The sequence below is a fragment of the Tetrao urogallus genome, assembly GCF_951394365.1.
Source record: "Tetrao urogallus genome assembly, chromosome: 8".
Lineage (NCBI taxonomy): Eukaryota > Metazoa > Chordata > Aves > Galliformes > Phasianidae > Tetrao > Tetrao urogallus.
In genome coordinates, this window is record NC_136821.1 from 20929901 (window position 1) to 20955662 (window position 25762).

The following is a 25762-nucleotide window of genomic DNA, read 5'->3' on the forward strand; positions in this document are numbered from 1 at the left end:
ATCCCTAGCGGTCCCGGGAGGGCTGAGAAGAGAACGGCCACCCGACTCCCGGCGCCGTCCCCTCCGTCTCAAGGCCAGACCGTCGTAGGGTCACGCCTGGGCGCTCGAGGTGCGCTGCCCCCGCATCGACCGCGGGCAGCAGGGAGCGGGCAGGGCACCGGCGGCGCCCGGGATACCCGGTGCGGGCTGCCCCCGCCGGGCTCCCATTGGTCGCGGGGCGGGACGTGCCTCCGCTCCGGCCCTATATCAGGGCAATATTGCCCCGTCGGGGGGTGGGGGTAGCGTGGTGTTGTCCGTGCAGGCATGGACCTGGGCTATTTCCCCATCGTCCTCTCGCCCGGGCTGTGCCACGGGACCCCGCCGTCCCCCTGCTCCCGGCGGGGGCTCGACGCCTTCCCAGTGCTGAGCACAGCGGCCAGCTCCGCGCATCCTCCGTTGGCTCTTTGCGTCGGGGCGGCGGGGTACGCGGCCGGCCCTGCCTCCGGCTGCCAGCAGCCCCGCGGGGCCACGTGTCCGGGTCCCGCCGAGTCCCTCTGCGCCGGGAGCGGCCGCCCGACGTCTCCGGAGCCCGAAAAGCCACGCTCTTGCTGTCCCACCCCGGGGGCGGCCCCGCCGGAGCCCCGCGCCTTCGAGTGGATGCGGATGAAGCGGAGCACGCCCGGCAGAAGTGAGTGTGGCGGCGGGGCGCGGGCTCACTCTCATCTCTGCTCCCTCTGCCCAGACCCCCGCCCCGACCCCCGTGCCCCCGCCGAAGCGCGCTGTTTCTCGGTGTTTTTCGGCGTTGCAGGCAGCGCGGCGCCCCCAGCCTACTCCCTGCGCACTGGGTTCAGCACTCGGCAGCTCACGGAGCTGGAGAAGGAGTTTCATTTCAGCCGCTACCTGTCGCGGGCCCGCCGCCTCGAGGTGGCCCGCTCGCTGCACCTCCGCGACGCCCAGGTGAAGGTGTGGTTCCAGAACCGCCGCATGAAGCAGAAGAAGCGCGAGCGAGAGGCGCTGCCTGGCCCCACCGCAGCGCCCCGGGCAGCCCCGAGCGGCACCGCCTGAGCCCGCCAACACGGCGCGCCGCGGGGATGCTGCGGGAGGCTCCGCGCTCCTCTCCGTACCGCCGCTGTTTTACTCCGGTTGTACTGATGGGGATAATCGGGGAGAGCGGTCGCTACGAAGCGCCGCCGCTCAACTTCGTCGTTTTGCGGGGGGACGAAAGAGCCGGAAGAGAGCCTCGAAGAGCCGCACCGCAGAGCCGATACGGAGCTGGGGGCGGGCAGGACCGCAGCCCCCGGCCCGGGCTCCCCTGGGCCGCCCCCGGCTGGAGCCGTAACCCTGCCCCGCCGCCTCCTCGAGCCGTGCCCGGTGCCTCGGCCGGGCCGGGGGGCAGCGGGGGCCGGTCCCCATCGGGGCAAAGCAGAACAGGACGATTCTCCCCTCGCAGGAAAAGGGGGAATGTATACCATTAGCAAGTGTAGCAAAAATCCCTTTTTAGAAAAGTATCCCTGTCTTCCTCCCTCCCTGTGCAAAATTGGTATGAAGAGAGCTTACTTGTACTCATTCCTCACTAGTTTCCATGCCCTTTTGGTATGTGGTTGATTTAGTACAAAATCTGTGAAAGAAACCTCAAACAAGTTCACTAGGAGAAAGGCAGCCCTGCATGCCCCCTGCAGGGCCAGCACCCACTCTGCTGTCTCCCAGTATGAGGACAAGGACAGTGTAGAGCCTCTCATGAGATTGGGGCTCTCCCAAGCCTTACTGTACCTAACGTCTAAAGAAAAGTACCATATTAAGACAGTTTGCAAACACTAAGAGCTGTTAAAGCACATCAAGATGTTTGGGTTTGACTGCAGACCTCTGCCAGTGAAAGCACGGGAGTTCCTGGGTCTCTCTCTCAGAGAACCAGTTCCAGAGTGGTGACAACCCCAGCTACTCCACTTAAGTGCAACATTCACCAGCAATCCTCACTTCTCTGCATTTCACCTTTCCCAATGGTGAAATGATGGTATTGAAGTAGACAGAGAAGCTGGATTCAGAGGCTTTTCCATCACCTGGCTGCTGACTGAGAATGTATAACAGTCACACAGATAAGAATGCCAGCTAGATTCAGAGGACAATAAAGCTTGGGAGTTTGCTTTGGATTTCACTCAGGTGAAAGAAAAGCATAGCACTGAGAAACGGATCTGCAGGACCTGGAAAGCAGCTCCAGCTACCACCAGCTGCTGGGATTTCTGTTCTGGTTACATACCATACCCCAGGCAGGGGCTCGTGGCCATGCTTGCACACAGAGACTTTTAGGTTTTGTGCACAGTGTTACAGCTCATTTCCAAAGAGCTGATGTACTTCACAGGTTAAAACAAACCAACCAACCATAAGGAATTCCCAGGGTGGAGCTGCTGGTATGAAGTTTGTACCAAGATACAAACCTCCAAAATAAAGGATGGTAAGTCCCTTGGTAAAGCACTGACCCCAAACAAGCTTTTATTCTGTGCATCATTTATTAAAGAACAGGAAATATTATTCCTGCCAGCTGTTTTTGAGAAGAAGCTATTTAGAATAAAGCAAGATGTGATTAAGTTCATGGATATTACATTACATATAATTATTAAAAGCAAATCAATTACAAACCAGCTCTTTTCAGTTCCTTTTTAGGTACATTTTACACCAAATCCACTGTTTGTAGATTTGAAGAAACACACATCTACATGCAACAGGATAGCCTCTAGCTTTCTAAGAGCATCTGGTTCACACACAATCTTCAGACAACAGCTGTGTTTTCAGTTGCCTGCAAATGTGTCACATGCCTGTGGGGCTGCTGGTCTGTCAGCCTGTTATTTTCTTAATGATTTTGACATTTGTGCTGGTCACTCCCAGCCCGAGGAATGTTTTCCACATTGGTGGCACGTTCCTGCATTCCCAAAACAGGCAGAAAGGTTCACATTGGTTTCAGTGTGCTGAATTAGGCCATTAGACCACACAAAGTCTTTCATAAAGAGAGTTTCCATGCCATATATTTTCTCCACTAAGTAAATACACGTGCCAGCCTTGTAGTACAGCACAGTTCTGTATCAAAGTGGCACAGCCTGAATATATGGAGATTTACTTGCGAATTAAGATGAGACCTTACAAGCCTTTTATGGCTGTCTGAATGAATTTGCTGGTCTGAACACAACCATGTTCTGTTTTAAAACTGGTACTTAGTATTAAGTGTAATTTCTGCTACTAAACAGGGACAGTTTAATGGCATCCCTCTTCCTAACAACCAGTTTTTACTATATAAGCCATTACTCCTTCACACTGTTATGTCAGCAAGATACCCAGAGGACAGAGGTAACGCGAGTCATGTGCCAGTTCCAGAATAATTAAATAAAAATGCCTGTGATATACATGGGAGCACACAGGAGACAAATAGATAAGGTCTAAGATTCACTCACTTAATGTCCCAAGAGTTGCATCTCACACATTCCATTTGATGCCTAACAGTTGGAAGTGGGATTTAGGTTCCGCAAATAGAAGTAAGAGCACAGCTGTAATTCTCACCAGAGGCAGAACAAAATATTCCTCACTTCCCTCAGTAAACACCTCCCACCATATAACATACCAAAACTCATGAAAATATTATTTCCTGGCCTTATTTACCCTTCAGCGACATTAGAAACAACAAAGAGATCATTCTGTTTTAGCCTAACATTAACTTGTGCCTACCAACTATTGCTCAAAGAGCCACAGCCTACCAAAGGGATATGAACAATATAATTTATTATTATTTTTTTTAAATATATTCCCATTTCGCTTGAAACAGAACAAAACAATTGATCTGGAAAGCTTCCAAGGAGAAAAAAAGCTGTTAAATTACCATTCTTATATACAAACCTGTAGAGTGGATATCCTTTGGCTAGGTAAGTGATAACAGACGATCACACCTCTTTGAAAGCTGAATTCAGGCCAGGAGCCAGGCTTGCTTTGGTATCCAACAGTCAATGCAGAACTGAGTGAACAAGCAATCATGTGCAAACACGCAATAGGGAATACTTTTTTGGGGGTCAAACCCACTGCTCTGGTTTATGGCATCAGCTGCACATACAAGTTTATTTTGAGCATCAAAGACACAACAGTAAGCCAGAAAATACAAACATGCAGCCCACTCGCCACAATTTAATCTCCTTTTAAAAGTGTGCCATTTCCTCCATTTATTGGTAAAGTCTGGAACAATGGCTTACACATAAAACAGTACAGATTATTAGCAGAATAAACCAGGCTATTACTTCTTTTAAGAAAAATATTTGCAGGCAAAATTACAAAATGGAAAGGCTTCCTTGTAGGTCCAACCATTTGTCACTAGCAGCTAATAAATCATGCTTGTGATTTGTCCTGGACTGCTCTGTTAGCCTAAATTCCAGTGAGTCCTAAGAACAGTTGCAAATCCCTGATGGCCAGGAAGTCAGAGGTGTGGAGAGAAACCCTGATTGGTACCAGGTTAGCATTAATAGGCAACTGAAGTTTATGGGAAACTCATTCTATTGGTGATATACGTCCCCACATATGTATATGTGACTAGCCTCAAACATCATTTCTTATTACTTTTCCTAAAGTCACTGAGCTAGAGGAGCCTTCGGCCAGGAAAAGGAAACACAATGAAAGAAGTGAATCAAGTCAGTAATCATTTTGTTCCCTATCTGGTGCCTGCTGGTCAACACTGCTCCTATGAAGTGCCCCTGGAATAATTCTGGGCAATATACAGGAAAATACACTTACCACACATGCTTTACTGTATTTTATTCTTATCCAGAAGTTATTTTTTGTTCTTGAGCACCAGCCAAATGAACAAAATAACCCCCAGCTGGGAAACATTTGAGTCTTCCTTGGCTTACACTGACACCTGTATAGAGTGATGAGAACTCAGGTACAGCCCTGAGAACAACTTGTTCCTCCACGCTGAAAGAATTAGGCCACAGGCTCACAAAAGAGCTTTTCATAAACAATTTTTTTTCCTTGTGCTTTTGTTTCCCTGGTGATTAACAGACTGAAAAACTATAAGCAGACTCATGAACAAATAGAATTCACGTTGGTCTATCAGTCTTCACACCACTGAGGAAACATGTCTTTTAACTATCCTTCCATAATGTTACAAATAATAAAACGAAAGAAATTTCACTTTATCCTGGAGACCAGGGCACTTTTAGCTGGGGTGACATATCATACCTTATAAAGAACACAAAGCAGACCATACCCAGGCTATCTGGCCCCTGGCCTCACAAGGATACGCCCAGCAAATGAGGACCTACCTGTCAGAGTGCTCACATCCCTGCAGCTCTGCTGAGAGCAAGGCCCTGGCAATGGCTCAATTGACCCTGCTCTGGCTCTTCACATTGGATCAGGATAGCTGCTCCTGCTGAGGGAAAGGAGCCATCCATTCTGCCTCTGCTGCCTATGAAAGATAGCTGCATCCCAGTAATATGATTTTTGTGACATTAGTATAGGAGCAGAGCCTGAGAGTTAAGGCTTCCCAGCCATTACTCTTCATCTTGAAGATTGTACGACACTAAATCTGCATTCCTAATGTCTCTTTTTATGTTCCTTTAACAAGTAAACTAGATTAAACACAATAAAGTTTAGAGTGGTACTTGAGAACAGATAAAAATCTCACTAAATTTTTTAATGGCTGCTCAAGATCAGATTTCACCCAGTTACTGTTCAGATAGTGGACACTGCCTTCACTCCTGGCATTTGCTAGTATCAGATCCATATGTTAAGCACAGATATGCAAACAATTTAAAAAACCTACACATTTATGGAGTTACAAGTTAAAACATTTACATGGAGGCATGTCCTTCAACACCTCAGTGTATCAAACCCAAAGACAATTATCCGCAATGTTAATAGCCTGTCATTAAGCCCTATATACCTCTTTAATAATTAATTTGACTGAATGTGTGTGAATACACGATGGCAGTGTGCTATCACACCTATTTTCTTACACTGGAGAAACTAGACCCCAAAACTCCACACACACAACATAGTTATGTTCTACGCTAAGAACAAGATTTTGTGAAGTGTTGTAATTGTAACTGGTGTTGAGACTTTCACTTTAATACGAGCAGGCAGCCTCTTAAAAAGAAAAGAGTACAGGGCTGTTGAACATCCTCGAAGTCACATCTCACTCAAGAAATGGACCACCTGGTGCTTCTGGTTGCTCTTCAAAAGTAGTACTAAGTAGATTGGATAATGTGATTTGATAACTCGCAAGTGTGAATTGTTCTAACAAGAGCCACATGAGAGAAGAACCATCACAACTCTGGGGATGATCATAAATGTGATAAAAATAAATGCGTCGCATCCTCTCTGCATGTTGTCAATGCTATCTACTTTGCTGCTGCGTCATCTGTGACCTCATCTACCTCAGAGGCAGACAGTCACGCTTTCAAAGGCATGGCTCTGCCCTTTTCTTCTGACTACTTTTTCCTAAATTTGAAGCCCCTTGAATTTTATAAATTAATGATGGCATACCTGGATGTTGTTAGCAGCAGTCTCATCTGGACTGGGACACCTGGATCTGCAGTCACCACCAGCCTTCGTTTCCTAAAACCTGTTGTATGGTAAGTGGATAAGAGAAGCATAAATGAGCCCAGGGCTGACACTGCCTAGGTCGATATCTGTGATAGCTGAAACCCATAAACTCAGAGTGCCACCAAAACGTGCTCTGCTTTTAAGTCACTGAAAAGAGGAGGCCCCCCTTCATACAGCCTGTACAGTCTTTCAGGTAGGAGGCACTACAGCAGAGCCAGTGATTTCTCTCCTGGAAGACTCGGGCTTCATTGCTTCTGAAGGTATATTTTTGCTTCAGAATGACTACAGGGTCTAGAACTGAACCGGCCAAACATTATGGTTTTGTGGGTTTTTTTAATAACTATCCAGTTCTAAAGACCTATCTGTTATTTAGTAAGATTGCACTGTGTGAAAGCCAGTGCTATCGCTTTCATTCTGCAGCCTGAGCAAGACCAAACTGAATATTGCCACCCTAATGACAGTAACCATCTCCTTATAGGAGAAATCATTAAAGCGTCCTGATCTTCCACCATGCATTGCTCTCAAGAGGCTCCACTTGGAGTTGCATTCGAGGAGTCTGACACAGCAGTAGAAGCTCAGGGCTGAGACAGTGACAGCCAACTCTGTCCATCTCCTTCACCCTGCTGAAAGAAGTTTACTCGAGTCATTCTATTCCTTTCTGCATGACACCACAGTGATGCAAACCTTGCAGACAAGCCTCCTATAAGAAGAGTGCACAGTCAGCATTGTAACCCACACCCCATACTGCACAGAGCTCACCACTCAGGAATTCTCACGCTGTTTCCAGACTACAGTCAGCTGTGTTGAAAGTCCAGGCTGACTGACCGTATGACCCAGGAGCACAAAGCTCCCTCACCAGAGCTGAGATATATTGGCAAAGCCAGGTATTCATTTTACTAAATAAATTTAATTCTAAACAACTGACTAAGACAACTTCAGATTCTAACAATATTAGCCTTGTACATTTGCTAGCCTTTGGGGAATTAAGAGGAAATAATGGATTGGGAATGTTACACGTGGCTGTTAGCTGGATTGGACTGGAATTCAGTTCGCCTTTGCTCTTCGAAAGTTTGTGGAAGCTAAGTCTGATTCATGTGGCTCAAAACTCTTCTGCATCAGTGTTCAAAAACCTTCAAAGTACATATTCTTCATAAAATATTCTGAAATCATCACCACACTACTAACTGAGCACTATTTCCTCACACAGCATGAACTTCTTATTTCTGGCTGCTTGGCCTTAAGAAAGATCAAAGGAGACACCTGGTGCTTTTCTCACATCCTTCTACTACAACCAGGGAAGGGATCAATCTGCTCTGCCACATGGCCTTACAAATCTCTGGAGGTAGCCAGCCTCACCAGCTCATACCTATTGCTAACAAGACCATATGTTTTTAATGTAGATACATTCAAGTCATGTCAGTCACCGTCATTTTTTTCCTTCACCACAGTTACACCCCGGGGAGAAACTGTGTCAAGTATGAACTTCTACAGCTGTAATGAAGATACAGAAAAGCTTTCCCTTCCCTTTTATGGATCAAGACAGTGATTCTAAATGGCATAGATTCTACTTCTGAAGTTTCTGCTACATCACACCTAGCGAATCAATTTTCAGCCTCCCTCAGAAATACACCAGGGCACTCCTGTACAGTCAGGCTACATGTTTAAACTGGAAGCGTTGGAAACAATCATGAGAAAAGCCTCTTATTTACGAAGCACATGGGGGAGTGAATCACAAGAATAAAAACCTCTCTTCCCTCTATGTTTTTTTAGAAAAGGAGATTTCACATCTGTAAGCAAACAGGTTCATAGAATATGACTCAGCTCCATAGCTTTTCTCTGTAAAAACAGAAGGGTGCAATACAAACAACAGATGCTGCTCTAAGGACCAAGCATTTGGGCAGAGACAGTCACAGCTCTTCCATTGCAGTGAGATTCACAGTGCCTCCGAAAGAGCAGCCATGAACTCTACCCTGCCCTGGCTCAGCAGCTGGGGCACACACATGCGATTAGTGACATTTGCGACCCCGCACCAATGCATTGGTTGGTGCCAAGCTCTCAGCCAGGAAAGCTCCTCACCTGCTCACAGCTTGGGGCTACGCTGTGGGTCAATCCCCAGGAACTCCATAGCAAACTTTTTTCTCAGCTGTGGAAAAATTTCTATTGGGCTCTTATTTTGCTAGAGTTGTACATATTAGACTTTTTTTGTGTGTGTTGTTTTGGTCTTCTACTTCTAAAACTGTTACAAGAGTTGGGGTTTTATCCCAGTGTGAAATAACAGCACATTTTTAATCTAAAAAAATCTTTTGGGATGAGGAAACTATTTCCTGCCCAGCTCTACAATTAATCACAGCACATCCCTTATAGTGCGCTACGGATAAATAATTCATTACAGCTGCCTCTTCCTTCTATACAGGGTAGGCAGTTGTGATCGTTTCCACAGGAAGAAGAAAGTTAATTCTTTCTATGCTGGCCTCCAGAGAAGGATTCAGACCATCTTACAAGGAGCTCTGATGAATTAATAAACCCCCTCAGTATTTACCACACTTGTCCAGAAACTGAGCTCAGCTGCAGCTCCTTAATTTTACAGATACCATCTCCAGAGTTTGAGAAGACTTGCCTAACCTGTGCCTGCAGTCAAACTGTGAGCAATTATTCTGACTTTCATTAACAAGATGATTCAGGATTTAGCAGCTGTGTGAGCTACACAAACATCAAGATGAACATTTAGAGCAATTGCTACTGCCAGTTGGAGCCATAACTGCTGCTTTGACATTCCTGCAGTTTAAGCAATGCAACTGTGAGCCGTGCTTCAAATTAAACAAATAATAAACAAATAAATAGATGAATTAATATTTGTCTCATCAATTAGAAATTCAGAAAAGATGGACAAGTATGGAATCAGTCTGTTACTACAGGTTGGACCCAAGAGAGCCAAAAGGTCAGCACAGCAGGGAAGATGGATGAAAGCAGCCATGGCCATGGGAGAGCATGTGCAGGGAAATCAGGGGAAGTGTGGTGGAGATCTGCATGTTTCAGAACATGGGGAAAATCTCCTCAGCAATTGCCATGAATGACAGTGATATGCAAGAGCCTGTGGGCTGGTGATGCCCCCAGTGAGTAAAGAGTGAAGTGAGGATCTCCGCACAGTAGTCTTGATGCTTGCTCAGTGCAGCTATGTGGATGACAGATGCTCTAAAAGAGACTTGGTACTCCTGAAAAAAATCAGACCACGCTCAATAAAAGAAGGCAAGAAAGGAGGTGAGAAAGCAAGAAGAAAATGATTTATCAAATTGCTTTCATACTCAGCTTAAGATCCGCTCTTTGCTTTCAGAAACGCTATTCTTGTACCTCTTAAAAGACTGTGAAAACTCTTTTTATGCTCACGTGCGTTATTGGAAATATATCAGCATTAGTTGATTTGTCAGCTAAGTATGCAGTATCTTCCACAAGTGCAAAGTGGTTGCGTTAATACTCTAACTGTTGTATTTCTATGGAAGCATATTCCTAAAAATCATGTTCTATACTACTCCACCCCTTCCAGTAGCACAGCTGAATTGCCTTCACCTGTGCTCCTGCAGCTGACTCATTGCTCACCTCAGGTGGTCAATCAGAGGTTCAGGTCGTGATCAACAGTTCCCATACATCTCACCATCCTGCAGTTAATATTCATGGAATGTAAACTACTATAAAATACACCTGAACTTCCATAGAAGCACCTTTACTTCTCACTGAGTTCTAGATGCTCCCATAGGGCATGTCAAGTTCCCAAGGACATGGACAGGAATTGTGAAGGGGGGAGTTAGGCCTCAGCCTTGACTTCAATCTGTCACAGAGCAGTATCTCAGTGAGCTCACTAAATTCTGGGACTGAAAACCTTGTAACTTAGCTTATACTCGGGTGATTTTGGCACCACTCCTCACATGGAAAAACAGTGAATTACGTGAAACAGTTGACAGGCAAACACTCACATGACAAACACACTAAACACCCTGTGAGATCTATTTGATCATGTCAATCCAGATCCATCTGTTTCTGCTGCTCTGGGTGCTCTGCCAGGCTGCTTAGCACGCAGATCACCTCTGGCACGAAGTCATGCTAGAAACACCCTCCTGCTGTTGCCTGGCACTCAGTGCGTTGGCAGGGAAGGACATGCTCAAATCCTCTTTCATTGCAGGGATCCCCAGCAGCCATAATAGCTTTTTAAAGACACTGACAGGCAGCATAATTCAGACCAGTGCCTAGAATGCCTTAAATTACACTGGAGGGGCAACATGGCAGTGTGCCAGGCAAGGAGAAGGCATTTCTGTGCTGGTTTGCTTGCTTCCTCTAAATGAGAGAATCCCTAACTGCCACTTAGCTTATTCTCAAGCACCAGCCACACCACACAATCTTATTTCCCTGGTGGACAACGCAACCCTAGGGATTAACGTCTTGCTTGCTAAAGGCAGCCCACAAGAAGAGATGAGTTACATGAAGGCTGTACTTCATCTTCTGGGCGTGCCTTTGTAAGGCAAGATCCCTGTCTACAGGTGGTTCTGCTACATTGACTTGTAATGTAGTAATGTTAGAATGCAATCAAAAGAACAGCAATAACAGTGGAATCGCACAATCCTAGACTACAGCAAACGAGAACAAGCTCACATGAAACACCTGTAGACACAGAAACAAAGAAAAAAAAACTGCTTACCTTTGAAAGTTCACAGATACACAGGGACCTCCAACAAAATTCCCCCTCTTCCACTGCCAACCCTTAAATGAGGTCTGGGAAGGGGTGGATTGTGGGTGCACCCTTTCCAGTCACTCAGGGGCATTGCATGCACCTGAGCTCCCCTGGGTTGGCCCTGTCTTCCCACTAGGTGCTCAATTACTGATTCAAGCCATGACTCAACATTTCTGCTACACCACTCCAGCTGACCTTCTGAAATACGAAGTTCTGCAGATTACCCAATTTTGCCCTTCAGTTTCCCTTGAAATTCTAACTTGAAGTGCATCTTTCTCTTAGTATTGAAATCTGATGGATTTTCATCTTGGGATCTGCTGTTTGCCTTTGCAATCTGTGAAAGGTGGGAAGCTTTCCATGGTATTAAATATTACAGAAGGAAGCTTGTGAATTGCATGGCCAGCTGAAGAAATGTATATGATGGCCCTGAAAGAATCTGGGCTCACCATGAGCAATTCCTGATCTCCAGTCACAGAGAAGGGAGCCTGAGCATCTTTGTCTTGCCATACTTTGAAGGCAGGGACATTTACAACAATCCACATATTGTATTCATAATGTAATATTATGGCATTTTCCTAAACTTTAGATAACCTTTATGTCACAGAATTAAGACTAAGACATTAATAGTGGTTCAAGGCCAAGATGTACATCTCAAAACACAAAGTTTGTACCATGGAATTTAACTCATGACGAAGAAAAGGCAGTTATACCCTTAATTGATTCCCTTTAGTTATTGTCCACAAAACACTTCAGGAAACATTCACATGTTGAAAAGGAGATAGCTGGTATGATCCATAAGAAAACATCTGTAATTCTTGGAAATCATCTCCTGTCAAATTCAGTTAATTTAATGCCTATGCTCACTGATCATTTCTATAAAGGTCAAAAAATGAATGATCCAGTTGGTACATATTCCAAAGACACACAGACCCAACTAATGTCTTTGTTCTTGTCCTAATTTGCAATTAGTTCAGGCAGTTGGAGGTTGATCTTTTTTTTCTGCTTTCAGACTCAACCACATTTAGATGTTTCTGTTATCTTCAGAGAACTACTGGGATTAAGTTCTCACATGTGTTGAAGCTCCATACAGTGTAAGTGCCAGAGGAACTGAAGATGGATTGAGTTGCCTTACTTAGGAGATTCTGGGGCCTGTTACAGCATTCCCCAGTAGCTCTTACCTACACTGAATTTTTTTAAATAAAATCATTTAAAAAAAAAAAAAAAAAAGGTAAAACAGACTGAAATTACACCTTTCAGCTCCTTATCTATTGCCTCTAAATGTCACGTGGAGCGAGCTAGATAAACCAACTTTCCTTCAGTAGTAGAGACTGCCCACGACTGGGGACTTTGTTGGATCCAGAGCACTTTTAAAAGTCCTTTGATGCTGCTCCACTGGTCCAGGGCACCTTTGCCATGACTCCTTTCCATAGGACCATAATTGAAGTTGTGTACACATAATATATCACCAAGAAAAAGCTGCAAAACATCTGCAATTATCCTTCCACATGCACTTATTTCATTTTTCTCCTTGAATGAAGCTGAAGTGTCTGCAGTATTTCAGATGTCAGCCATGTTTATACTGCTGAAGGATTTGGCATCTGTCACAAGTTAAATAACAAATGTCATCGCTCCCCGAGCAAAGGCTTTACTACTGTTTACTGGATAGAGATGTGGCTAAGTCAGCCCAAGAATCCATCACAATACTCAGAATTATGATAAATATTCTCATCCATCATGATGTTGGCCAGTGTTTCCTGCTACCATTTGTCAGACTGTAGTTTTGTTTTCACTTTTCTTTTGATTATATTTCCAGGCAAAGGAAGAGAATTATTACACCACGGCTAAATATGAAGTTGTATCTCAGATAACATTTCAATTGGGTGCAAATTCAAAGGGGTTTTTCCTCAGTCTGGATTAACTAAGGGGATTAAGATGTAATTTCCCAAAGAGGGGGTTGTTCATAATCCTCTCAAAGTTTCTATCCTCTACCTATTAAAAGCTTTAAGGAAAAGTTCTGCAGAGAGCTCGTACAGAGCCCAGTGAAGTTGCTTTTCTTGGTAGTTGTAGTTGTCATGGAAAGCATGTATTGTAATACATAAGAATGTCCTTCACGTTACATATCTCTTTTATGAAGTCTGAAATTCTATGTGGCTGACACAGGGCTGCAAAAAGGCTGCAGCCTGTGCAGCAACCTTCGTTAGCAGATGGGGAATGTGTCATTTGTGGTTCATGGCGTGGAACTAAGGAACATTAAGATCTGGGCTGTGTTCCCTCCACCCCCAACAACAGGATCTTAAATGGACGGAATTAAAGCTGTTTGGCTTCACAGCACACTCCCACACTTTGAAATGTCTGCATTTGCATTCAGGTCTAATGCTGCACGCGCAGCTTTGCAGCGTATCATTTCCAGATGAATCTCCCCCTCACATCGCGCAGCACGCGCTCCCAACAGCAGGTCCCCGCGCTGGAGTCGCACAGTACGACAGCCCTCTGCATTTCTTTATCGGTCTTAAAATTTGCTTTTACTTGGGACGCGAGCACATCGGCGAGGCGCCCCCAGGCCCAGCAGCAGCTTCTTGCGGGCACCGCTTCTTTCCCGCGCGCACCCCCCAGCGCAGAGCTCCGCTCCGCTCCCCTCCTCGGGCCGCCGCGTCAGCCCGCCCCCTCAGCAGCAGGGCCGCAAATCGCGCCCGCGCGGCGAGCGACGGCCGCGCAAAGCCGCCGCGAGAGCTGGCGGCGGGAGGCGGGCCGGGCGGCGGGGCGTGCCCCGGATGCAGGGCCTTGCGGCGCGGCCCCAGTTCCTGCCTGTGCCCTCAGCCCGGCGGGGCTCGCCCTGCGCAACATGTCGCTGGTGGCGGAGGCCTTCATGAACCAGTTGGCCGGTGAGGGGCGGGCGGGCGGCCGGTGGGGCGGGTGTCGGCCCGGGGTGGCCGCTGGTGATCGCGGGTGCGTTCGGCCCCGCCTGGCGGGGCGCCGGGGACAGCCGCCCGCGGGCCGCGGCGGGCCCCGTCCCCCGCCACAGCCTGCGATATCCCGCTGGGCGCCGAGGTCCCGGTGCCCTTGCTGCGGCCGGAGCCTGCGTGACCTCTCCGAGGCTCGGGAGCGCCCGGAGGAGAGCCGGCCGACAGGCCGGCCCTGCAAGGACTGCTCGGGAAGCCGGCTGTCCGCTGCTCCGTGCAGAGCCCTGCTCCGCACGCGCTTGTCCCGCGGGGCGGCTGCCACGGCACCTCGCCAGGTTCCCGCTGCCATGGCGCAGCGCACACCTGCGGGCGGCCATCACGGCCGCTGCTCACTTAACGAGCCTGCAGCTCCCAGCTGTGCTAGGCAGCACCTTCATTTTGATTTCATAACGTTCCTTCACAAGTGCTGCGTTTCTTGTGTTGCTGTTGTGAAGCTAAGAAGTACAGCAATACATAATTTGCTCTTATGGTTTGCCCCAGCTGGGCCACATGCACCAAATGTGAGCCTTGTCATAAATCAAGGTGATGTGCATAACCGACACTTTTTATCAGAAGTGCTCTCAAGGAACAAACATGCACCTCAGCTAGCTTCTGGCTGAGGAGTTCAGAAAGCGCTCAGTGTATTGGTCACATTCTTCTGTTGCCTCTGTCCTTATTTCTTCCTGCTACATGAGCCTATAAGGAGCAAATACTGCAAGGAGATGGCATTACTATTTCTGCCAAGCTCTTCGGGAAGAAGCCAGTGTTTGTCCCAAACGCTGGGCCTGCAGAGGCTCTAATGTAGGATCCCCAGTTCAGTTTTCAGAGCATGCTTGCTTGTGGCCGGTATGATAAGGGAAACCCAGATGGCTCAAAATTGGGTACCCATAGGCATCCTTAAAGTTGTGCTAGGCTCTTGGGTTGGGACTTGTTGATTCACAGATGTTAGCTCTGGGAGCAGTTACATTTTAAGAGCCAGAAACCTCAGGACATGGGTATTATGGTATGTCAGCATCACTCCATGCCATTTACTACTGTGATCTCCTTAATACTTTTCATTCACTTACATTGTGAAACATGTATAATCACAAATGTGAGTAAGGAGTTGATTCTGTTTTGTTTGTCTGCTGTGGCCTTTATGAATATCTTAGAACAGGTACTTTCTTACTGGAATTACAAATAGTGGCTCAAAGCTGTATTGCATGTAGGCATGTGCATAGTGCAAGAAAAACATGTGTTTTAAACTCTATAAGCAAGAAATACTGCACTGTCTGGTTCCTTCCATTCTCTCCTTTCAGAGTTGTTCTTCCTCTTTTTCTGGGCAGATTCTTGCTTCCCCTTTGGGTTGGTTGCTTTTGCTAGCCTCAGAGTATTGTGATGACAGTTATGCTATGAATGTGGGTCTCTGAGAGCATCAGAAGCATTCATATGCTTCCTTCCTAAATTTTAGTAAGCATAGAGCCTCATCTTTCACCTGTCAGATACAGGTTAAGCAATGCTAGTTTTTTTGTTTTTAGGTAATACACCATGCAGGTATGTAATACAAAATTGCTGCAAATGCTCCTATATTTTTACTGAGCAGAAGTGCTCAGTGCTTACTTCGTTGATCTGCTGGACGTGCAGCAACTTACCTTGATTGAAGGTACAGTACAAATCCTTACTGTGGACCTGTCCACTTGTAACTCTATGATGCAATGGAAAGCACAGCAGTAAGAGTGGGTGGCAGAGTCCTATGCTGCAGCCAGTGAAGATAAGCCCAAATTCAGCAACTATGGATGCAAAAACAAAGGAAAAACCCCTAGCTTTGAAAACCCTCAGGTAGACAGGGATCTCCAGCAAGATACCCTTGCCACCACTACCAACCCTTAAATGAGGTCTGGGAAGGGCTGTATCCTTGGCTGCACCTCTTCCAGTTACTCAGAGGCATTGCATACACCTGAGCTCCCCTGGGTTGGTCCTGCCTTCCCAACACGTGCTCAATCACTGGTCCAGGCTGTGACTTAGCATTTCTGCTATGCTCCACATCTTCATGGTGTGAACCAGTGATTGAGCAGGTTAAAAAGTAAGCCCTTTCCATTATGATGATCAAGTAGACCTTGACACTTTGTTGAATTTGCCTGTCAGAGTGTCAGTTAACAAAATACAAGACAATTGATGATTGGTTCATGGTTGAAGTTCATATTCCTTTGTGGGCCAATACTGAGTCTCCAGGAGGCACACAGTTGCTTGGACCAGGGAGGGTTCAGCTCATATTTCATCAGTCGCATATACTCCTCCACTGGGTCATGGTGATCTTATAGTGTCATTAGAGCATTTTGATGTCATGTTGCTCCTCCCAGTGATCATGTAGACCCAAAGAGACTCACAGGGAGTAGTATAGATGTTTCAGAGGTACCAGAAAGAATGGGTCTGCCCTCTATAGCAAGATATGGGCCATGTTCCTGTTCTGGGTCAGTACTTCAGCTTGCACTGGGGCATGTCCTGTCTGTCTGTGCCCTACCCTTTGGCTTGATATCTGAGACTGCGCAACTATATTGGGTAGCAAAAGGGGGGCAGCTGATTTGCCACCCGGACATGATTAAGGTCCCCTTAGCAATTAAAACTAGAATGTTGACTACAATATCTGCATGCCATACACCCATTACTGGGGGGACTACCAATCCCCCAGCCTCCAGTAATCTCCCCCAAAGTACAGGTAGGCCACACCACTATGGAAGGCGCAAGTAGTTCCAAGGTCATTCTATTTTACAAATACCTGGTTTTAGGTTTTCAGGGGCAGGGAGCAGAAGATTACTTTTACTGCTCGTTTGGGATTTTACCTGGTTATCACAGTGCCTGTTACTTGGATCCTTGGAACAAGCCCAAATGCAGCAGCTGCAGACACAGAAACAAAGGAAGAAAAACTGCTTACCTTTGGAAGGCCACAAGTAGGCAGGGATATCTAGCAAGAAACCCTCACCTCCACTGCCAACCCTTAAATGAGATCTGGGAAGGGATGGATCCTGGCTCCACCCCTTCCAGTTAGACAGAGGCATTGCATACACCTGAGCTCTCTTGGGTGCTCAATCCCACCAGGTGCTCAATCACTGGTTCAAGCCCCGACTTAGCATTTCCACTACACCACTGAATCATTTTAAAAACAAAATTATGACCTTGCGTTTGCTTTCCAAAAGCAGATCAGTGTCAAAAGCAGCTATCTGCCTTGAAAATAATAAATACCTTTGCCAGTGGGTCGTGGCCTTCTGGCTCTTCTGTATTATGTATCACTCCAAGACTGAAATTAAATAAGGGAAAAATTGCTCAATTTGTTCATATTGGAAAATTTTTCTAGAAGTTATCCAGGATCTTGGCCCATACCCCCCACTTGTAGGTTTGCTGAGACCTTGCATAGACACAGGGAATATTTTATTCTGGTACTCTGAAGGTTTAAATGTCTCACAGGTATTTTTGAGGATGAAAAATGGTGTATCTGAAAGGAAAAACATACATAACAATGGCTGTTCTAATAGCCTTCTACCTGTGGTTGTGAATACTGTGCTATGTTATGCATAAGTGGAATGGTAAGGTTGATTGAGAGGGAAAAAACAAACAAACAAAAAAAAATCCAACCCCCAAACTATGAATCTGATTTAACATTGGCGCAGGTTGCTCAGAGCAGTTTTGGAATCTGTGTCCCTGGGGATGCTCGGAACCCTGCTGGTGACAGCCCTGGGCAACATTCTTCCAGCTCCAGCACCTCCAGCTCAGCCTCTCTGTGCTTCTCACTGGCTTAGCCTGTTGGCACATCTGCAGAGGCTCAGCAGTCTGTGCAACGTGTGTGCATGTCAACGTGCTGAGCATGACCTGCTGCTGTCATGCCTTAGTGATGCACTATGCACTGATGACTTTATCTCTTGCGTGGAGTCAGATGCTTGGTTTAGTGACGTTTAAGCGTTCGCTTGTTCAGGAATGTAGAGAGACTGATGCTGTGTCTCAAGGAATAATAAATACTTCCATAGTTCTGTGAATTGCAAGCATGTTATACCACAGTTTGAATAATCAGTTTCTGAACTGTTGCAAATATTAATTGGATGTGTGGTAGAGAATTTGTTTAGAGTAGCTTAGCATCAATCACATTTTAACAGGGTAGGAAATGGGTATTTATGCTATAAGAAGAATTAGAGTGCCAGCTTTCAAGTGGTGCAGAATATTAAACTCTGACTGTGGTAGTTTAGAGAAGTTGGCTGCTCAAGTCACCCTGAAGAGATTGTTGAAATGTTCTTCAGTTGTCACTGAATTACTCAATATGCTTAGCATGTTTTTCCCCCACACGTTAGTTTCAGATCAGCAATCAAAAAGAGAGAAAATAATATCCTTGTTTATCCTTTGATCTCTGGAAAATTACTTCTGTTTATTGCAGCTGAGTTATGTCTAGAGGTCTTTGGCCAGTTTTAGTGCTGAGGGAAATGAATGCAGTTTGAAAAACAGATGCCCTTCTGCCTTTAGATATTTTACATTCTCACTGAGTCTACCTGTAGTGTAACATGCCAGAGCAAAAGTAGATTTCTTCTGTGCACGTTTTATGTATTAAGGCAAGCTTCAGTTTGGCTTAGAGAAAACATCTAGAGTGAAAACTGCCTGCCTTCATTGCTCCTGCATATAGAGACGTGAAATGTAAGCTGGGCATGCATTTTGTACACTAGAATGTGCGTGTGTGAATGTGAACAGTTTGTGCCATTATACAGTGAAAAAAATAGTTCCCTGTTTTTACTTGATACTGACAGTCCAGTATTTCAGCCTGCTGCTGAAATGCTTGTAGTTGAGGGATGGTTTGTAAATACTGAATTTGTCAGGCTGTTTTGGTTTTGTATTGTGATGTACTTCAGGCTGGGGACACGGACATGGGCTTTTTTGTTTTCTTTTGGAGGGGGAGGTAATCCAACCTAAGAGATCCTTTAACTCCTGTTCTTCTGCCATGAGCAAAGTCTCTTAGGTGGCTCCTGCCAGTTTGCTCAGACAGGTACGTTTTGTAGCTTGATTTGAATCAGTCCTTTGAAGGGATTGCCTGTCTAATCTTTTGTTAGGCCAGAGGAGAAATGACTTTATTTTGTAATAACTGCAGTACTATACATATTTCATTCTGAGTTAGCTACTTCTTGTTTTTATGAAGCGATTTAATGACAGTTTATAATAGAATGTCCCTCTATAGTTGGTTCTGGCTCCATTAAGACAAAGCAGTTTTCCTCTAATCAGGATTTTACTATTAGATGTTTTCTGCTAAGTAGTATCTTCTTGTTTTCTCATGGCAGGAAACAGGACTGCTCTAGGACTATGACAAGAAAATTAGTAAATGAAAAGGAACGCTTACTTTGATTTTGTCCCATTTGCTTTGCAAATATCATTGTCTCTTTTGGGGGCTGACCTGAAGATCACGAGCCCTACAGCAGCAGCAGAGGCACCAGTGCCTTCCCCTTGCCAGCAGCAGTGCTTGGCTGGCTGCACCACTGCCAGCCCTGCCTGCATTGCTGCCCCTCGCTGCTCTCCTGCCTTAGATCTCTGCACTTCTTTCCTCTACCTGGGATCCAGGCTCTCAGCACTGCTGTCATCATTTGTGCCTCCTGGCAGTGCTGCCCTTGGCTCCTTGGGTCAGATGGGAGAAAGGGAATGGAGGGCAGACATAATGAAAGGCCACAGTGCTGGGACTGGATGAGCAGGAAGAGTGCATGGGGGGAGGCATTGGGAGAAGATCAGGGATACTGAGGGCAGGTCTGTTGGGACAGGTGGGTTGGATCCCTGGTGTGGCTCAGAGTAAAGGCACTGGGGATGAAGCAGGGAGCTCCCAGGGGCACTTTGCAGAAGTGGCTTTCAGTCTGCCTGCCAGGCATCCTTAAGATTGGAGGAGTTTGAATTGTTTGGATGAGGAGCTCTCAATCTAAAGTAGCTTCCCAAAAGGCTAAATTAAAGTATAAAAATGTAGGCAATGCGGCTAAGAATTGTCCTAGTCCAGTAGGGCACTTAGGACATTCATGAGTGTCAGACGTCTGTCCTCCTCTTCAGGGCAGCTCCTATGCATGGAGCTTTATGTCTTCAGGCAGGGGCAAAGGACTTGAGTAACGCAAAGGGAAGAGATTGATTTAGAGATCTATAAAAAGCTGTGATAAAGAATTACAGAGTTTCTTTGAGATGGAGCATTTGTGCTAAATATCAGGAATAAGTAAAATAGCTCCAGCTTGTCGAGACTTGAGAAATAAATCTATTGAGATCATTAGTTGGCACTGCGCTTTTCTGAAGGAGTCCAAATGTTGATTTAGGAGCAACTTGTATTTATGATTTTGACTCTGCTGGGTTTCAGTGGCCTCTCTGTGACCAGGCCGCCTCCTCGCAGGGAGCATGTTGAGTACCCAGGGGCCAAAGCGCAATGCCTGCGCTCTGGGCACTCAGCTCAAAGTAATGGAGTTGGACAAATGCTTCAATCCATGCCATTAATAGCTTTCTTGGAGGGTTAAGGAGCAGATTGTCTCATCCTAAATGGCTGCTGCAGTCATGTCGTGCTCAGCCTCTGTGAGTGTTCTGCTGCAGGAAACTTGAGTTTGGGAATGGCTGCTCAGATTGAATCTTTGCATTGAAGTGTCTGCTTGATCAATAATTACCGAGCAGCCATGATTTATCTGAATTGTAATATCTCTGAGAAGGAGGACCAGGATAGATTTAAGCAAATGATGTAATTATTTGATACATGATTTAATGTGTCCTGTTTAGCTTTCATTTGGCAAGGCACTGTGAAACACTTCTTGATCCCCTGTCAGCAGTGCCAGGGAGCTGCTGGTGCTCTCATTTCTTCCTGGCCCTTGTCAGTTTGCAGGACCAGGCCAATTACGTGGCACTGATCTCAGTGTGGGTGGGTTGACTGAGTGGGGCTCAAGGTAGTCAGTCCACAACTTTCTCGTACTTACATTACTGGTCGTGGGTGATGGACGGGCTGTGCCTTCATGGCATTAATCAAAATGTATTTCTGCACCTTATTCCTGTAGTAGAGATTTAGAAATGCGCCAGTTCCTGGCATTTTCTTTTAAAACAATGTATCGCTCCCTGCAAACGCGACCTTTTGCGTTGCGAAAAGGGAAGAAAGTGATTACCTACTTCTTTTTGATGCATCTCAACATCAGGCTATTAATGATCCTTTTTCCTTCTGGAGTCTGTGGGTTGGCTTTCAGTGTGGTTCCTTTGGGTTGAGCACAGCTCCCGTAGCAGCAGCCTGGGGAAGCCAGGCAAGGAATGCCTTCCCAACTGTTGCGATGTCTGCTCCGCGGTGCTTGGAGACTTGTAAATAATGCTGTTGGATGTGGATGCTGCCAGATGTAGGACTCGATTTCTTTGTAGTGTTTAGTCTTGTGAGAAAACAGTTTTGAGGTATCTCATTATAATTTAATCAAATCTGTACCTAGGGAGAGGCTAAAGGAAACAGTGTGGAAATAATGCGTAAGTTAATTTCTCCAGCTGTAATATTGGAATACGGCGATTCAAATTAATGCTAACTTTTTTAGGTTTTAGTAGAGAGTATTTTGCCTCTTGGCTGTTTTAACAGGCCTTTAATGCTATGTGAACCAAACTTGTAAATACAGATGTTTTTGCTTTCCTCCTTTCTATGCAAGTTTAATATCAAAGTGCTTAAGAATATAACAGTAAGGGAAATGATCCATGCAAATCTGGTGACTTCAGAGAAGCTGTCTTTATTTCTGCACGGTCTGTAAACTTCTGCTTACAGTTGCGGGCAATGATTCTGTCCCAGGCCTGGCTTCACTTGTGTAATTTCATACAGAGGTCTGCATGAAGGAGGGTGCTGGTCATTTGGGTGCGTGATTTACAGAAGCAGAAAGAAGCTGTTGAGGGATAAACTACTGGCAAACTGAGAACTCAGGAGATTTTAGTTTACAGGATACTTGAGGCAGAGATTGTCTTGTTTACTTTTCTTCATGTAGTTTCAGCACTTGACGAATAATCTGCAGGCTAGTAACATTTGGTGTTAGCTCCTTAGCCTTGACTCTGATTAGGCATATTTTGGCTTTACAGCTGAAAATTACTTACATCTGCATTGCCTTCCGAAAACATTCCCACTCCACCCAAATTCTATGGTTGTGCTAATTGCTGGGAACAGCTTAATTTCAAGTTGAGCATCGTCCTGCAGAGCTCTTTCTCCTGGTAATAACTTCATTTCCCTTGCAGGAGGGAGCACTTAGATGCCTGCATCTGGAGGTTTCTCATGTCTGTGCCCAATAATCAGGAAGGAGCAGCCTGCAGACCTGTGCTAAATGAGCTCGTGCTGCAAACCACGTCGTGTACCGTGATGGTCGAAACTGGCGATTCATGCTAGGCTTCTGAAACTGTTACATTCTTGCTTAGCATATTCCACAATTTAACATGCAAAGTGTTTTATGTCTACTTATTTCCACAGTCAGTCTTATTTTTTAAGTAACAGGATTAAAGGTATAATTGTAAGCCATTTATTTCATTTAAACTCTTTCATCATTGTGAAGCTGCTTGGGGAAAGTGGATGAAAATGGCTGTTTCCCCATCCATCCGAGCAGCACTGACATGGGATGAAGTTTCCCAGCTATTAGAACGTAGGAGTTGAAACCAAATTTGGTGCTCTAATAAGATGTTGGAACAGCCTGGACAAGGAGCTGGTGGGACTGAAGTGCTGCAGAAAGTGCTGGGAAATGGTGCTTTCCTCGTCACAGACTTCACTGAGGGGATGTTGTTGCTGCCCCTCATTCTTTGACCTTGAAATTCACATGTGTGCAAGGACCCCAGAGAAGTACAGCCTGTCCTGTTCTGAGAGCATTAGTTGGAACTGAGATGTGTGAGCTTCGAGTGAGCTGCTCTTCTCCTGCTGGTAGTGAATTCCAGTGCTCTCTTCTTGCGGCTTAAATGCATTCATCCCTCTTGCTGTCCCGAAAGCATTTAGATTGATAAACTCTTATTATTGAAATGACAACTCTGAAACATCTGGAAATGTTGAAGTCGGGATGTTAATTGGATGTAATCTCTGACCTTAGTGTAGCTCAAGTAAAACATTTCACTGCAAAACCTGAAAAATACACCTGATGCTGTTCTTTTTCAGTGGCAACGAGTTTCATATGACTGTCATGTCTTGTTCTGTGCTTTAAAAGCTTTTTGTTTGAGCAGAATGATACATTCAGTAATTCATTCTCTTACATGACAGATGAGGCTAGTGATCTCTTTTAATAGGTAGCTGCAAACCTGAGTAATTACAACTCCACTGGGAACATGCAACACACCAGTTCTCAGAGATTCCCTCAAAGTCTAATTTGACACCGAAGAATCCTGTTAGCACTTTGTATTCTATATTTTCTATGCTAAACTGTTAATAAGTAGAACACTTTGACTAACAAATACATTGAGCTTAGGGAAATTTTCATCTATTTTTAGTGATTTACAAAACCAGAGATTATTTGTAGGTGGTCCCCTCAGTGGTTGTTTCCTCTGTGGCACTGAATTCTTTGCTCGTGTGGCTTATGTGGTGATGCTTTCTGTGTCCATATGCTTTTAGTTCTCACTTGCCAGTAACTTTTGAATTCGGTGCTTGTTCTGGATGCACATAATAGGGAGAACTGATCCATAGATGCCAGTTTCCTATAACTGGCATGAAAGCAAGCAGTACAGAAGGAGAGAAATAGGGGAAGACAAGAGTACGAGGTTCACATGTCCTGAAAAACAGCAGACAATCCATATGAAAGATTAAGTGTTTGAATTCCTTAAGCATGGGAAAAATGTCAGTAAGGTGAGAAAGCAATCTTCAATAAAGGTTATGTGCCTGGGAGGCAGACCCATTGGTCGTGGTTCTGCTCGTTCTGGAGGCAGAAGGAAGAAGCTGATGGTTACTTATTCATAAGTTAAGGAGAAAAGCAGTTCCTGGAAGGTGTACTTCCAGGCAGTTATTTCATCCTGTGAGCAGTTAATGATGAAAGTGTGCATTGCATAGGATCTAACACATAAATGTGGTTCCGTGTTGAAAGCTTCTGAAACTGAATTGACATGGCCTTTGTTAATTTTCTTTCTCTTCTCAATTTTCTCTTTTTTCTCCTTCTGTCCTAGTAGTCTTGGAAAGCTTCCCTTAGCTGGGAAACTAACATCTAGTGACCAGAAGATTATAGTTGCCAGAGGATAAACTGGATTTGACTTCATTAGTGCACAAATGATAAGTTTGTGAGGAGTTATTATAGCATTAATCAACTTGATGGATTGGAAATATGACAGAACTGAAGCAGCGTGTAATATTAGTGCCTATTATTCTACAAATTATGTCTTCACCTACATTCGTAAAGCAGGAGTCATTGCCATACACATTACTCCTTTTCTCCTCTTGCACAGGCTTGTGCTGTCCTCTCAGTGACTTCTTCCTCTGTCCCCAGCGGGTTCTGGCCTCTCCGAGCTGCAGATTTTGGCCTTGCAGCAGTTGTGGGGCTGGTCTCTGATTTTAGCTCGTCCCTCATCAGCCTGGACATGAAGAACTGAAGGCTTTGGTTCCAGGCCTCTGAGCACGTGGCCACCTTGTCCACGCGTGTGTGCTTGGAGTTGGGAGCTCCTCTGGAGACTGGTAGATGCTGAGTGCAGGGCTGCTGTGCTTTCTTTCACACAGAACTGCTGAATTTTGGAGTTCAGATGTCCAGATAAGAGAGGCTGAGATTTTTATGTGACTGTTTGTTCTTGTTTCATTTACTTGTCAAAAGACAAATTTTAGCTCACAACCGTGTGCTAGATGAGTGGGTGCAAAGGTATAAAACTGCCTATGTGCTTTCCTTCTCTTTAGCTTGGTGTGTGCTCCTGTATATACTAAGATTGGTGGTAAAAGCTTCATATAATGAGTGACCGAGTTAGGGTCAGATCCTCAGCAAATACAGTTTGTGAAAATCTGTATTTGATCAGTAGAATGTGGGAGGAAATTGTGAGCAGATAAAGGCCAGCAAGTTACAAAAACATTCTGCTTGTGTTTTGGTTTATAACGCAGATGCAGAATGCCTTTGCAGTTGTGTCTGGTTGGACTGTGTGTGCCAAGAGGCTGTGATTTGTATTGAGGGCTGCCTGGAGCTTAATGCCAAGATCAGACTGGAATTAGTGTTTGAACTTCTTGAAACAGACTTAGCTCTCTTGTTGGAAAAAGAAAAGTTCATTTAATTTTTGTGGGCCTGAGACATGTCAGCCACGTGCCTGTTCTTCCAGCGTGGGACAGAATCCAAGAACTGGATGTAAATCTGGCATGGCGATCTAAAAACAGGCAAAAATTATGGGTGGAAATGGGCGCATGCAATTTGGAGTTCTCAGTGCCATTTTGGGCATGGAAAAAGGATGCTCTCTGTTTGCTGGCCCGGTGGGGTGTTGCCATGTACAAGAGCAGTGTGCCTTTGTGGCTTACTTCTGTAAGTGTTCCAGAGGTCAGCACTGTAAGTTTGCTAAAGTCCAGCACTAGCTTTCTTAATTTCCTCATTACTTTTGTTCTTGCAAGACTTGAGTGGATCGGAAGAAATGTATTTTAGATAAATGATTTTGAACG

General features: G+C 45.3%; 2 protein-coding genes across 2 annotated transcripts in view; both read left to right on the forward strand.

Annotated features, from left to right (window-relative positions):
• Window positions 1-303: 303 nt before the first annotated feature.
• Window positions 304-1044, forward strand: LOC306949197 (homeobox protein Hox-D1-like; the record flags this gene model as incomplete). The annotated part of the gene is made up of 2 exons (XM_079538974.1): window positions 304-671; window positions 792-1044. The coding sequence occupies 2 exons, from the start codon at window positions 304-306 to the stop codon at window positions 1042-1044; spliced, it is 621 nt and encodes a 206-aa protein (XP_079395100.1).
• A 13070-nt stretch (window positions 1045-14114) lies between these two features.
• Window positions 14115-25762, forward strand: part of MTX2 (metaxin 2) — a gene marked incomplete at both ends in the record, with an annotated part of 32717 nt that continues 21069 nt past the window's right edge. The window contains one exon of the mRNA XM_079538920.1: window positions 14115-14154. Within this exon, the coding sequence (XP_079395046.1) occupies window positions 14115-14154 (40 nt within the window). The remainder of the gene's footprint in view (window positions 14155-25762) is intronic.